Genomic DNA, 12,705 nt, shown 5'->3' with positions numbered 1-12,705 from the left:
AGCAAGGGGCACAGGGCCAAAACCAGAAGAGATTGATGACCATTGTGATGAAACCCATTGCTCAGGGGGGCAGGTGTAGGGTACAGAGCAAACCATTTCTTACAAGTCTCTGCTCGCCAGCAGGAACGAGGGCAGTGTACCGTGACAGCACAGCACCCACCTGCAAACAATCACTTGGCAAACATCCACCTGAGCTAGACCAGAACCGAATATCGAGTCCCTTGTGATATTCAGGGTCTTTAGTGTCCTTGCAGCAGTCATGAGGCAGATGAGAGAATCTTCGGACCGTCTGTTACAGTGTCCCGCAAAAGTACTTTCCTGAGACCCTGCCAACAAACAGGAAGCTCTCGGAAGGGGTCTCAGGAGTTCGGTAGCAGGCAGCTGGGGTGTGCAGATGTCCTAAGGCAGCCGAACAGCACTGGACAGTCCACTTGCTGCCCTCCACGCCTCCATCCAGACACCTGTTCCTCTCTTCTCCGAGCCAAGCCAAACGCATGAATTTGACGCACTCGTGTATTCCCACACAGCCCACACTTCCTGTAGCACTGCTTTCACTAAACGCCCGGATATCAGACAGAAAACATCATCCGCCGGCGCTTTGCCAAGCCGGGCGCTCGGGCGTGTATTTTCCCCGCTGCACCGCCCCCTTTTTCGCACCGGGGGTCGGGGCTCGGCGGGGCTCCGGGCTCTCCGGGCGGGGCTGGTGTGAGGGGCGGTGTGAGGGGCGGTGTGAGGGGCGGTGTAAGGGGCGGTGTGAGGGGCGGTGTGAGGGGCCGCCCCGCCCACAGCCGCTCCGGGCGCGCAGCGGGGCCCAGTCGCCATGAGCGGGCCGTGGGGCGCGGCGGGCCCGGCGCGGCCGGGCTGGCTGTGGGGGGCGGCGGCGCTGCTGGCGCTGGGCGCCCTGCTCGGGGCCTGGCGCTGGGCCGGCCCGCGCCGCCGCCGCCGCCTGCAGCGGGTCGGGACGGTGCTCAGGCTCTTCGTGTACCCGGTGAAGTCGTGCCGGGGGGTGTCGGTGCGGCGGGCGCAGGTGACGCCGATGGGGCTGCGCAGCGGGGAGCTGCGGGACAGGTAGGCGGGCCGGGCCCTGGGGCATCCGCGTGGCTCCGCGGCTGTCGAGTGTTTGTTTTCCCGAGCTGGGAAGGAGCACCTGCCGTGCGGGTGTTGCCGAGCTCCGAACTAACGCTGTTGGGCGCCCTTGTGCCCCGTCCCACCGCAGGTTCTGGCTCGTCATCAGGGAGGACGGACACATGGTGACAGCTCGCCAGGAGCCGCGGCTCGTCCTTGTTTCCACCAACTGTGACAACGGGCACTTGGTCCTGGAGGCCAGGGACATGGAGAGGATAAGCGTGCCTGTAAAGCTCCCCGAGAAAAACCCCGTCCGAAACTGCAGGTACTGAAGAAGGCTTTTTTTTTCACTCCCTTCCCTCTCTCTCAGCACTGTCTTTCTCATGTGCTTTTCAAGATTGTGTGAGGCTTCACATTTTCTTATGCAGAAATTGGAGTGTAAAAGTTCAGTACCTCTGTGTCTCTTCTCTGCGGGTATTTCTCACCGTCTGCTTAAGGGAGATAGACTTCAAACCAGAGCCTGTACTGACAAGACAAGGTGCAGTGGTGTTACTAGGTTTAGATGAGCTATTAGGAAGAAGTTCTTCACTTTGCGGGTGGTGAGGCACTGGCACAGGTTGCCTGGAGGAGATGTAGATGCCCCATCATTGGAAGTGTTCAAGGCCAGGTTGGATGGGGCTCTGAACACCTTGGAAGGTGCCCAGTTTATGCTAGGGGAGTTGTCCTAGGTGGTTCTTTAAGGTTGCTTCTAATCCAGACGGTTCTGTAATGTGAAATCCTCTGCCATGCGTTACACAGGAGGCCAGGAATGGTCATAACAAAAGCTCTGCTTTTATTCTGCTAAACACTGATGAAAACAAATCTTAGGAAAAGATGACACAATATCAAAGACTATGCATTACACATCTGCCAAATGAACTGTGATTTTCTGTATTCATAGAATGTCATGTTTGCTCATTTGTTTTTACTTCTGGTGTTTTTGCTCTTGCTTGAGTGAGCAGCTGCATCTCAGAGCCTCAGTCATGCACTTTGGTGTTTCTTGATCACAACTACTGTATCCATCAGCATTTTTTATGCATGCTGCCCATTCAGAGCTGGTGAGATGTAGGAATTTAGATTCCCTGACCCTTGTCTTTAGGCATTTAACTGAGGTGCCTCAGTTAAAAACTTGGTAGTCAAAGGCTCATCCTGAGGTCACAAGGGAAACACTGGCATCCCAGAGACTTAGGGTGTTCCCTATAGGTGCTACCCCAAAGGAGTTTCAGGTGGATGGGTTACAAAGAGTGATTTAGCTGTGTGCCTAGAGTTTTGTTGTATGAGTGCAGGCCTAATTATTTTATCTGTGTATAGAAAGCCATGCTGGAAAACTGCCAGCAGGAAGAGGAAAACCTTTTCTCTGCTAAAATGTCAATTCATAATCTAAGTGTTTAGAAACTGTAAATGGTGTGAGGCCCTACAAAGATACTGTAAGTGTTTGTTCTTTGGATAGCAGAGATGGTTATGCACCAGCTAATTGTAACTAAAGGAGTACTGCCAAGGAACTGCATTTGCTTGCTTTTAGCATAAGTCTGTTGCTGTGGAAACCCTTGATCGGCATAGCTCAGTATCACTGTTTATACAAGGCAGGTGCAAGTTCCAAATGGTAGCATTTCTCCTGGAGAAGTGGAGCGGACATCTACAAACCTGTGCATAATGCCTATGTGTTAGCCAACGGCACATGCACCACAAAACCATGCAGTTTGTGAGATGCCATTTTTCTAAAATTTGTTGTGTCACTAGAAGAATATTTAAATGGCCTAATACATTGCAGTAATGAAAAGTTAGCTTGGATTTCTTGGATTTTCCAGTTTTAGAGCTCAGTGATTTGTTCTTCCAGTTAGTTTTTTTTTTTTTTTCTTTCTTTGCCTTAATAAATTTGCTCTCAGTTGGGTGCCCATGGGAGCTCATGCCCTGTAAGCTGGAGCTAAAGCAGTGCCTTAGTGCATCTGGCTGCATACAGCTGTGCATGTGCTGATGTTGACTTGCAAGGGGACTGCTGAGTCCCCTTGCAAATTTTATATTGGTATTTAAAAATCTTGTGCTTGGTAGGGTCAAATATAGGACCAAAGCAGTTGTATAGGTACATTTTCTGCTTGTGCAAATGCTAGAGTGTTTCCCTCTGGCTAGAAAACCTCATGCTCTTTATCTGTGCCCTTTGTCAGTGTGTGTTGTAACACTTAAATTGTGTGATCTATTCCCATGCATCCCTACAGCACTGGGTGCTTACGATAGATCTGCTTCCTGAGTGGAAAGCAGTAGTGTTGGAAGTTGTAAGAGCCTTGCCTCTGTTGTCCTGCCAGTCAGAAGGCATGGAGGAACTGTGGGATAGAGGGAGGAGAAAGGCAGTTGGATGCTGTCTTGAGTAATGACACTTAATTCCTGCCTGTGTCACAGGGTGGACACAGGAATACCAGCAAATGGAGCAGGGATATTGATGGCAGCATCCTAATGATCACTCTTCACACACTTCAGATGACTAAAGAAGGGCTCCTAGGGGCTGGGCTCACTCTAGAAGAGCTGCATGGGCATCTCGATACTTTAAGCTGCCCAGGATTAGATTGCACAAGGAAATTGTGGTGCATTTGCCTCAAAGTGGCTACTTTGAAAAATGTAACAAAACTACTCAAGACTGGTGTTAAAGTTCATTAGAACATTGAGTTAAAGTTTTAGCTTTTCTTGCCAGAAAAATTTCCTTGCATGGGCTTATTTGTATTCTACTGGCAGTGGCTTTTTGTGCCCTATGGACTTTGTACAGTACAAATCTTTAACCCCTGTTAAGATACTGAGCTATTTTGTATGTGAAATCTGAGCTGAAAAGTGTCACTCATCTCTGGCTAAAGTTTGACAGCGCTAAAACCCAAAGTTTCCTTAACAATTAGGGACAGTTTTAATTAATAACATGTGTATGTATCAGGTGTGGTAACTAATCACATAATTTCAGACTATTGTTCATTTTCTGAAATTAGTTACCTTTCAGTTGATTTCTCAGTAGAAGTCTTTTGGTATAGCAGTCACATGCAAATGCAAGAGCAGGCCCTTTTTTTCCTTAAAGTAGGGCAAGTCGGTAGGTTTGTTACTGTCACTGATGGGGCAGTTAGCCCTGGGCACATTAACACTATTTCAGAGCTCATTCTTTTACCAGCTGGTATTGTCTGGTCATGTCCATGTTCCTCAGCTTTCAAAACACAGTTTGAAATCAAGGAGATTGCCCTTTTGGAATGATTTCTTTTCTATATATCGCTACCACTATTAAAACATGTTTTTTGCCTTCAGATGAGAAGCTTCCTTGAACCTTCATGTTACCAGCTAACTTGCTGATGTGTTGTGACTCTTCAGGGTGTTTGGACAGGATATCCAAGGCAGGGATTGTGGTGATGAAGTGGCTCAGTGGATCACCACCTTCCTGAACTCAGAGCCCTGTCGACTGGTGCACTTTGAGTCCTTCATGGCGCCAAGAAAGTCAAAGGACACAATAGCCCTTTTCCGAAACACAGATGAGGTAAATGAATGCTCTTTTTCTCAGAAGTGTCCTTTTAACCATTTACACCCACCCACCAGAACCTGCCCCTTCCATCTTGGGTCACTGAGCTGAGTTTAGCAAGGTATGTAATTGTGTACTAAAACCATGTGAGTATTATTTATTGTAAAGACGTGACTTAATTTTTACTTCAAATTGGTTTTAAGCTATTGACCATTCACCGCTGAAGAGTCTGAAACTTATACTTGAAGAGGAACTATTACACTGCAGAACTCAGTACCCCTTTGTGTCTTAGTGAATAAAAAAGAGTTACATTTTTAATGATGTTTTGAGGGTGTAATCTGTCGAAAAATTCCACTCCCTATCCATTGTTAGGTATGGGAGTGTACTGATACAAGTTGTGTTACTTTGTATTTTGTTTAAAGGGTTGATGTTTAAACAGGCTGGTTATAGTTGTGGCCCTAGGAATTAAACTTCAAAGGACGTTTCAGAGGTTTTATCTCTTTCTGTGAAAGATGTGTGAAGGTATGATATTAAAGAAGTATTATGGAAAGGAGATGCTGTGTTCAGACATCCTTATATCATTTTAGCCACTGCTGCCCTACTTTTTTATTTTAAAAACTCTTTCAGGTGGAGATGCTTTGAGTTGTATCAAATGTAAGGTTTTTAAACTAATTAAAATTGTGAGTGCCTTGCTTTAGTGATGTTATTATCTATAGGGCATCAGTGTCGTTTGTTGTTGCACAAAGAAAAGAAGGTATATTCAATTATAGACTTTTATAGATATGCATTTGTTATGTAAGGGCACTGAGACCAATATAAACACAATGTTTCAGCAAAAGGGACATCAGATTAGGAGGGGTGATGTTCTGGAATTGTAGCAAGAATGAAAAGGCAGAATTCTTTGGATACTTATTTCAATGCTCCTCATCTTGTGGTTGAAAGGCATGTACAAGAATGGAGTAAGAATAGTATAAGAGAAAGGCAGAAGGGTTATACACTAAAATTCCTACCAAATTGTCTCTTTTTTTTTTTTTTTTTTTTGGTTTGTAATTGTCCTGCCCTTACTTCTGTGGAATTTATCTTCTTGGAGGTTTAGAGGTTTTTAAATACCGCTCATTGGCCCTGTTTGCTAATATGGCCCTCCCACTTCCTAGGCATCCCAGACTGATGAATGGACAGCTGTAATTGTGTATGGGCTGTTCTGGATGTGGAACTCCCTCTGGTGTTGCAATTTGAGCACACAGAAATTACCATGGTGACTGAAATAACCTACTTTCAGGAAAATCAAACTTGAATGGAGCAGCCTAAAAGGCTGCTTGGTTCCAGTGCCTGTCTTTTGCCTTGCAGTGACTTTCCTCCCATGCTCCTACAGCAACCTTAGCATTTGGTGGTGTTTGTTTCTGTAGGTTGCCTATCCTGACTGCAGCCCAGTCTTGATCATCTCAGAAGCTTCAATGGATGATTTAAATGCCAGGCTGGAAAAGAAAGTTAAGATACAGAACTTCAGGCCAAATATTCTTGTAACAGACTGCAGTGCTTTTGAGGAGGTAAAATAACTGTCTTAAATGTCTCTTTGAAGGCTTGGTTGTGTTTCTTTATAATGCAGTTGATTTGTGTGATGGTGCCAACAAGGGTGAGGAAAGCTGCTGTTCTGTGATTTTTACAACTCAGTTCTGGAGAGATAAACTGTCAACTCGCATTAATGCATGCAAAACATTGATGGAGAACACAGGTCTATAAATGATTATTTCTCAAATTGAGGAAGTTCCTAAAGCAGGAAGAGATTTTTATCTCCCAGGAGGGTTTGCAATAGAAAGCTTGTATAGATAAGAAGCAAGAATTTACTTCCTCTGAAAATTTATTTTCTGCAAAACTGTAGGTTTACCAGAGGTCACAGATTATCACCCATACAGTAGGAATAAATTGCTTTAGGTTCAGTGCTCAGACAAGTGTATGTTGCAGGACAGGATTCGTTACTCTTGTGTCTCTCTTTTCAGATAGAATTATTAGTGTGTCTTGAATTGGATAAATGCAGTGACAGTAGGGTTTTCATTATAGTACTGTAGTGTAACTATGCTCATTTTGAAGGTGGTAGTCAAGGTGTTATCTGGAATGGTGCACCTTTTTGTGAATGACCGTGTCACTTCTGGAAAAGTAATTGCATGTGCTTGTGTCTGATATGTGCCTAATGTTTACTTCCCTCAGGACACCTGGGAGGATATTATTATTGGTGATGTGGAGATGAAAGGGACCGTGTGTTGTGGCAGGTAAACACTGGAGACCTTTATTTTACATAGGAACAAAGAGGTTTATGATAAGAAGCCCTGACTGATTTGTCTGTCATTGCAGGTGTATTTTAACAACCGTTAATCCAGACACAGGGGTCATCGACAGGAAGGAGCCTTTGGAAACATTGAAAAGGTTATAAAAATATCACTGTTTCTTAGACTGTGGGAGAGGATTTAGGCTGGACCCCAACAGATGTTAGGCTAGTGTTTTAAAAGTGATTTGAAATGTGTGTGGGACATAATAATGCAGTGTGAAGGTCTGTGTAATATTGGCTTCCAGTCTACTTCTTGCAATTCTATGTGATAAGAAAATTCAGCAAGTTCTTTCTTGCAAACTTCACATTCCCTATCTCTTTCATATCTGCTACAGTGAAAGCTTGGGGTATTTAAGGTATCTAAAGGTCTAATTTTGCTTCTTTTACTTTTCTTTCTATAAAGCTTTTTGTATATATTAAACATGAATGAGTGAATACAGTCAGGCTTTTTTCCCTCCATTTGAACTGCTCGGTTCTCATAACTACAACATTTATTTAGTTTTCACCCTAGTATGGTGGCCAAAACAAGGCATCATTATTTGCATGTCCTCTCTTTCATTGCTGATATTTTGATGTGTAGGTTTTGCTACACTTTTTCTAAAGAAAGGCTTTCTCTCTGCAGTTACCGCTTATGTGACCCTTCTGAGAAACACATTTACAAAACCAGCCCTCTCTTTGGGAAATACTTCGCTGTTGACAGAACTGGAACGATTCAAGTTGGAGACCCTGTGTACAAGATGATCTGGGAATGAAGGAGACTTTGATCAGAAGATGCTTTTTTCCTTTGATATGCAGATTGTTTTTCCACGTACACAGTCACCAGCATAACCTTTTCTTCTTCCTTGCAATATTTGTTCTGCTTTTTAAGGTGCAGGAGGTTCTTTGAGGCTGTGAATTGTCATTTCAGATCATGTAATCTACTGGCATACCTGTAGTAACCACATCTTTGGTTTTCCTGGAGGCTTTGGTAGGAGAAACTGGCCCAAGACAGACTTCACAGCAGTACTGTGAGCATCACATCTCCTGAAATTTCATGTCAGCTGCAATATTGGTATCCAAAATCATGTACAAGGGTTTGCATCATATGTTAGATACATTTAGTGCCAAGAAGAACCATAAAAACAGTCATGCCAAGCACAAAGTATGTTTGTCACGGAGCTGCCTTTACAAATGATCATGGAATGCAGATGACAGGGCTCTGCTTCCCTCCTTTGGTCGTAATCATCTTGCCCTGTCTATGTCCAGAGGTAGTTTTTAGCAGTGTTTCTGTCTTTGAAGTTGTTTCTTGAAGATTTTTACTATCTCTTAAGACTGGAGCAATATCAGGGGGAGGATTCTGAGCTAAATGGATAATCAGGACTAGAGGTGGGGGTGCCAGGTAATGATGTGGCCTAGTTTAGTTTGTGACCTCTGCTGACAGTTTGAGCTATCAGTTTTTTATCCAGTGAAGAATACTGTAACACTGAGTCTGTAGAGTAGTGATACATTTGCTAACATAGTGGTAGAATTTCCAGTTTGAAGGAACTGGGTGTTCACTGTGTCAGAGGCCTGTGTCAAAGCCGTAGGGCAGTGATCTGATGTTGAGCCTACCCTGTTCAAGCTGGTGTCCGGTGTTGTAGGGCTCATGCGCTGCTCATCTCTGGCTCAGTGGATCCCTTTGTTTAGAAAGTTAGGCTGCTAAGCAGATGTTTGGGATGCTGCAGTTTGAGTATGTTAACATCCTTACAGGTTATCCCCCTGTCTTGTTCCAATCTAACCAAAAAGTCAGCTGTTTGTAGGAAGCTGATAATTATATTTTCTACTTCACCAAACAAATAAGGGAGAAAACTAGCTGAATTACAGCAGTGTTATATTTACTTTAAATATTACATGATTTTTAATTATTTTTTTAAAAAAGTAGCCTCCAGGACAAAAGCCAGCCATCTTTCGAATGCTTGTCCGCTTGTTTCTTTTTTATGGATTACTAAATTTGAAAAAAGTGTTGCCCTTTCCTAAAAGAGGAATCAAATTAAGTGTGAAGAAGGAAATATATGATCCAATCTGACATTTAGATTCTTTTTTTCTGTTGTAAGTTTGAAAAGGGAATTTTTGATGCATGTTCACAAGTCAGACCTGTAAAATGAAGAGCTGTTGAGCTTTGAGAAAGTGCAGGTGGATGTATGTGGCAATCCTGAAGTAATCGTGTCAGGGAGGTAGTATTTCTATTATTTTCTATTTCTATTATTTGTGAACTCAGAGTTGCTCTGAATGCTATTTTGTCAGCAGGGTACTCTAAGTATTAAGTTTTTCTGGGATAGACAAGTTCCCAGTTTGAAGTGCATGTTGCATATTTGTGTATTGTTATGCCTGATGCAGCAACTAGTGGGAAGAAGTGAGAGAAAAAGCATCTTTTGAAAAGAAAAATAATTCTGAGATTCACTCTTAAAAAGCACATGTTGGAAGTTCTTAGTGTTAGAAGCTGAAAGTTTGTGGAATTCCTAATGGTATCATTGAGCACAGGCAGCCTGCTGGCCTGCCAAAGCAATTAGTTAAGAGTGTGTCTCTTCATTAAGTCGAAGAAGCAGAAGGAAAAAGAGCTGATTTTTTTTTTTTTTTTTTTTTGCTTCTGGCCAAACATATTTTTCCACTGTTGTTCTAGCAGCATACAAGCATTTACATAACACAAATTGTGCAGTATAGATCCCACTACCTCTCCTTAGGCTGCTGATTGGGCTGATTTGGAAATGGGGCTGTCTTTGCAAGGAGAAACTGCTGTCTGGATTCCTGCTGGGAGAGGTCATAGATCTAACCCCCTGATTTACTCCTGTAAAGCCTCTTAGCAGAATATGGCTGGAATCCTAAAACAGGTGTGCATCTGAGTACAGCATGGTTCATAGATGGCACTTAAATCAATTATGTGGCCATTTTGTGAAGTTGAAAGAATGAGTTAGAACACTGCACTGTAAATATCTTCATATGAATGTTGATTTGCTGTAACTGTAGGAATAGTGTCTGATTTTGTTAAAGCAATTTAGAAAATTTACTGAAAATGTGTCAGTCATAAGCCACTGTTTTTAAAATTGTGTACTTAAACAATTGTGAATTTTTTTTAACTAGAGGAAGAGAACAAAAGTATAAATTTCTAATGAATTCAACTTTCTTAAGGTGTAACATTTGTTTGTGAATTTTTTTTTTGTTTCTCTTTCAGCATTTAATTTTCACCAGTTATCAGGATTTCATATATAGTTAATACTGATGATTCTTTTTAATCCTACCTCTGAATTCAGAAATATATGCACTTAACCAGAGGATATGTGTAAGAGAACAGAACCATCAGATATAAGTGGTCATTAGACTCTGTTTTGCAACTGTTTTGATCTAGATAATGAGAAAGACATTCACAGACTTAATTTTTTTTTTTCAGAGATGTATGAAAATAGGGGAAAATAGATTTTAAAATATCAGCGTTTACTCAAATCAATCCATGTCATGTCTCAGTATAATACTGGAGCTTTTTTTTTACAGCATTTATTGTACCAGTAGTTCTTGCAGAAGACTATGTACAAGATTGCAGTTGTTAAAAGCAGAAATTTCTGGGTTGCTTAAGATTTGTGGTGGATACCTTTTCAGACAAATCTGCTCTCCCCATCAAAAAACAGAGAAAGATTCTGTGCCTGCATCCTAAGGAGAAAAAAAGCCTTCCAAAGGCACCACTGCTGTTCTATAAGAAGAGATTCATGGATCTTGCCTCTACAAATGGCAAAAGTTTTAAAAAGGGCTTCCCCAGGGTGTTCGTTTCTGCTCTGTCCTAGCACCTGAAATTGCCTTTTTCTCATTCAAGATCCATAAGAAATTCCCTGTGCTGGGTAGCTGCAGGGCTGAGGACTACACATGCAGTCTTTGTTTCTTTTGGACAGAAGATTCTAAAAAGTGATGCAGGCATAAGGCCCACTTGTGTATCAGTCTTCAGCTGGAAGAGAAGTCATCATTCATATCTCAAGTGTTCATCTTTTTACACAATCTACATTGTGTTAATGTTAACAATCTCAAGATGTTACAGCATGTTACTGTTACTGGTAATTATTTGTATCTTATGTGAAGAAATTGGTAAACTCAGTAAGGGTTTCACATACTGGGCTTTTTCTGTAACAAATCTGCTTCCTCATCATGACAACGGTTGGATTCTGAGCCAGAATCTTCACTTGTATTTGCTTCCCTGGTGTAGGACAAGGATTTTCACCTACAGATGTAAGCCTGCCAGAGTTCAGGAAGTGTTTGGACAATGCTGTCAGGCATTTGGGGCGATTCTTGGGGCTGTCCTTGGCAGGGTCAGGAGACAGATTTTGATAATCTTTGTAGTCCCTTTCCAGCTCTGGATATCCTGTGATTTCAATTTTCTTCACTTTTATTTATTGTTGTTCTTTTTTCAAGTATCCTCAAATCATGGATTGTCTCTGTTCTATCAGAGCTGCTTCTGGGATAGTGTGAAGAAGATGCCCCAGCTGAGAGAGCAACACTGGCTACTGCAGTATGACTGCAGCATATTTTTTGGGGGGCACACAGCACTGCTCAGAGCAGGTGAAGCAGGGGTTAGCACCTCTTGGCTCCCCAGCTGCTAAATGCCTGTTTGGGATTGTTAGAACCAGGGTGTGAGCAGTCAAGCCTAGCAATGAAGCTTGGACTCAACTTGTGGTGCAGGTGAATGTCATTTGCTACAGCACACTGGCATGAAGGCGTGGAGCAAAAAGAGCTGAGGACATGCCAGGTACAGTGAAGGGGAGGATGGTGTCAGCATGGCAAGTGAGTGTTCTTGGTCAGACAGGCCAGGGAACAGAAATGGTTGGAAGGGGAAAGGAAATGAGCAAGGCCCAGGGTGTGTGTTAGGTCTGGAGCTGTATGAGATGGGACAGTGAATGAAGGCAAGGTACTAGGTGGTGCCATATTCTCCAGGTGTTTCTGTGCAGATGGACTGAGAATGAGCCCTGGTTGTGGAATGGCATCAATTCCCAGTATTCAACAATAACCTGGCCTGAGGAATGCCATTCTCCCCAGTGGGCTACAGCTCATCACATGGATTTTAGGAAATCATGGAGTGAGTCAGATTGGAAGAGGCCACACCAGATCATCTGGTCTAACCTCCCTGCTCAAGCAGGATCATCCCAGAGCACATGGCACAGGATTGTGTCCATATGGTTCTTGAATATCTGTAGTGAGGGAGGCTCCACATTCCCTCTGGTCAACCTGTTCCAGTGCATGGTCCCTGGAAGTTGTTCTTCATGTTCAGGTGGAACTTCTGTTTTGCCCATTGTCTCTTAGTCCCATTGCTTGGCACCACCAAGAAGAGCCTGGTCTATCTTTTTGATACCCACTTTTGGGTACTTACAGACACTGATAAATCACAGGTAATTGTAGCCTGAGCTAAACATCAGGTAGACACTATCTTCCACCTGTGCAGAACAAGGACATGGAGCAGCCTGTGATCACATCACAGTGAAGAGTTTGGGTGGAAATCTCTCATTTTTTTCCTTGGATTGTTATGCACAAGACACCTAGGGTGGGTTGAAATTCCCCTTTCCTCCAGAAGCGGTATTGTAGAGAATTGTATCTTCTCTAGTGCACAAAATTGTTCTGACAGCTTATCATTGCTTATTTAACAGCTGACTGTTCTCACTTTCTTTAGGCACTAGATAATAAACACAGTGAAACAATTATTGTGCTTCACTCATATGCTAACCCTCATAGCCTCTTTACTGTTAAGTTCCAAAAACCAGCTTCATTTACTGTTCATTGAGGTTTGCCTTCAAGAGATTATGTAGGA

At 43.0% G+C, this 12,705-nt stretch overlaps 1 protein-coding gene across 1 annotated transcript; it reads left to right on the top strand.

Moving 5' to 3' along the window:
* Positions 1–820: 820 nt before the first annotated feature.
* Positions 821–12,596, top strand: LOC107201237 (mitochondrial amidoxime reducing component 2-like). Its single transcript, XM_015620421.1, has 7 exons — positions 821–1,068; positions 1,217–1,390; positions 4,441–4,603; positions 5,992–6,132; positions 6,791–6,852; positions 6,935–7,006; positions 7,531–12,596. The coding sequence occupies exons 1-7, from the start codon at positions 821–823 to the stop codon at positions 7,658–7,660; spliced, it is 990 nt and encodes a 329-aa protein (XP_015475907.1). The 3' UTR covers positions 7,661–12,596.
* The last annotated feature ends 109 nt before the right edge of the window (positions 12,597–12,705 follow it).

The sequence above is a fragment of the Parus major genome, chromosome 3 (genome assembly GCF_001522545.3).
Source record: "Parus major isolate Abel chromosome 3, Parus_major1.1, whole genome shotgun sequence".
Taxonomy (NCBI): domain Eukaryota; kingdom Metazoa; phylum Chordata; class Aves; order Passeriformes; family Paridae; genus Parus; species Parus major.
Note: the sequence above shows the minus strand (reverse complement) of the source record. Positions and strands in the feature narration are given on the sequence as shown.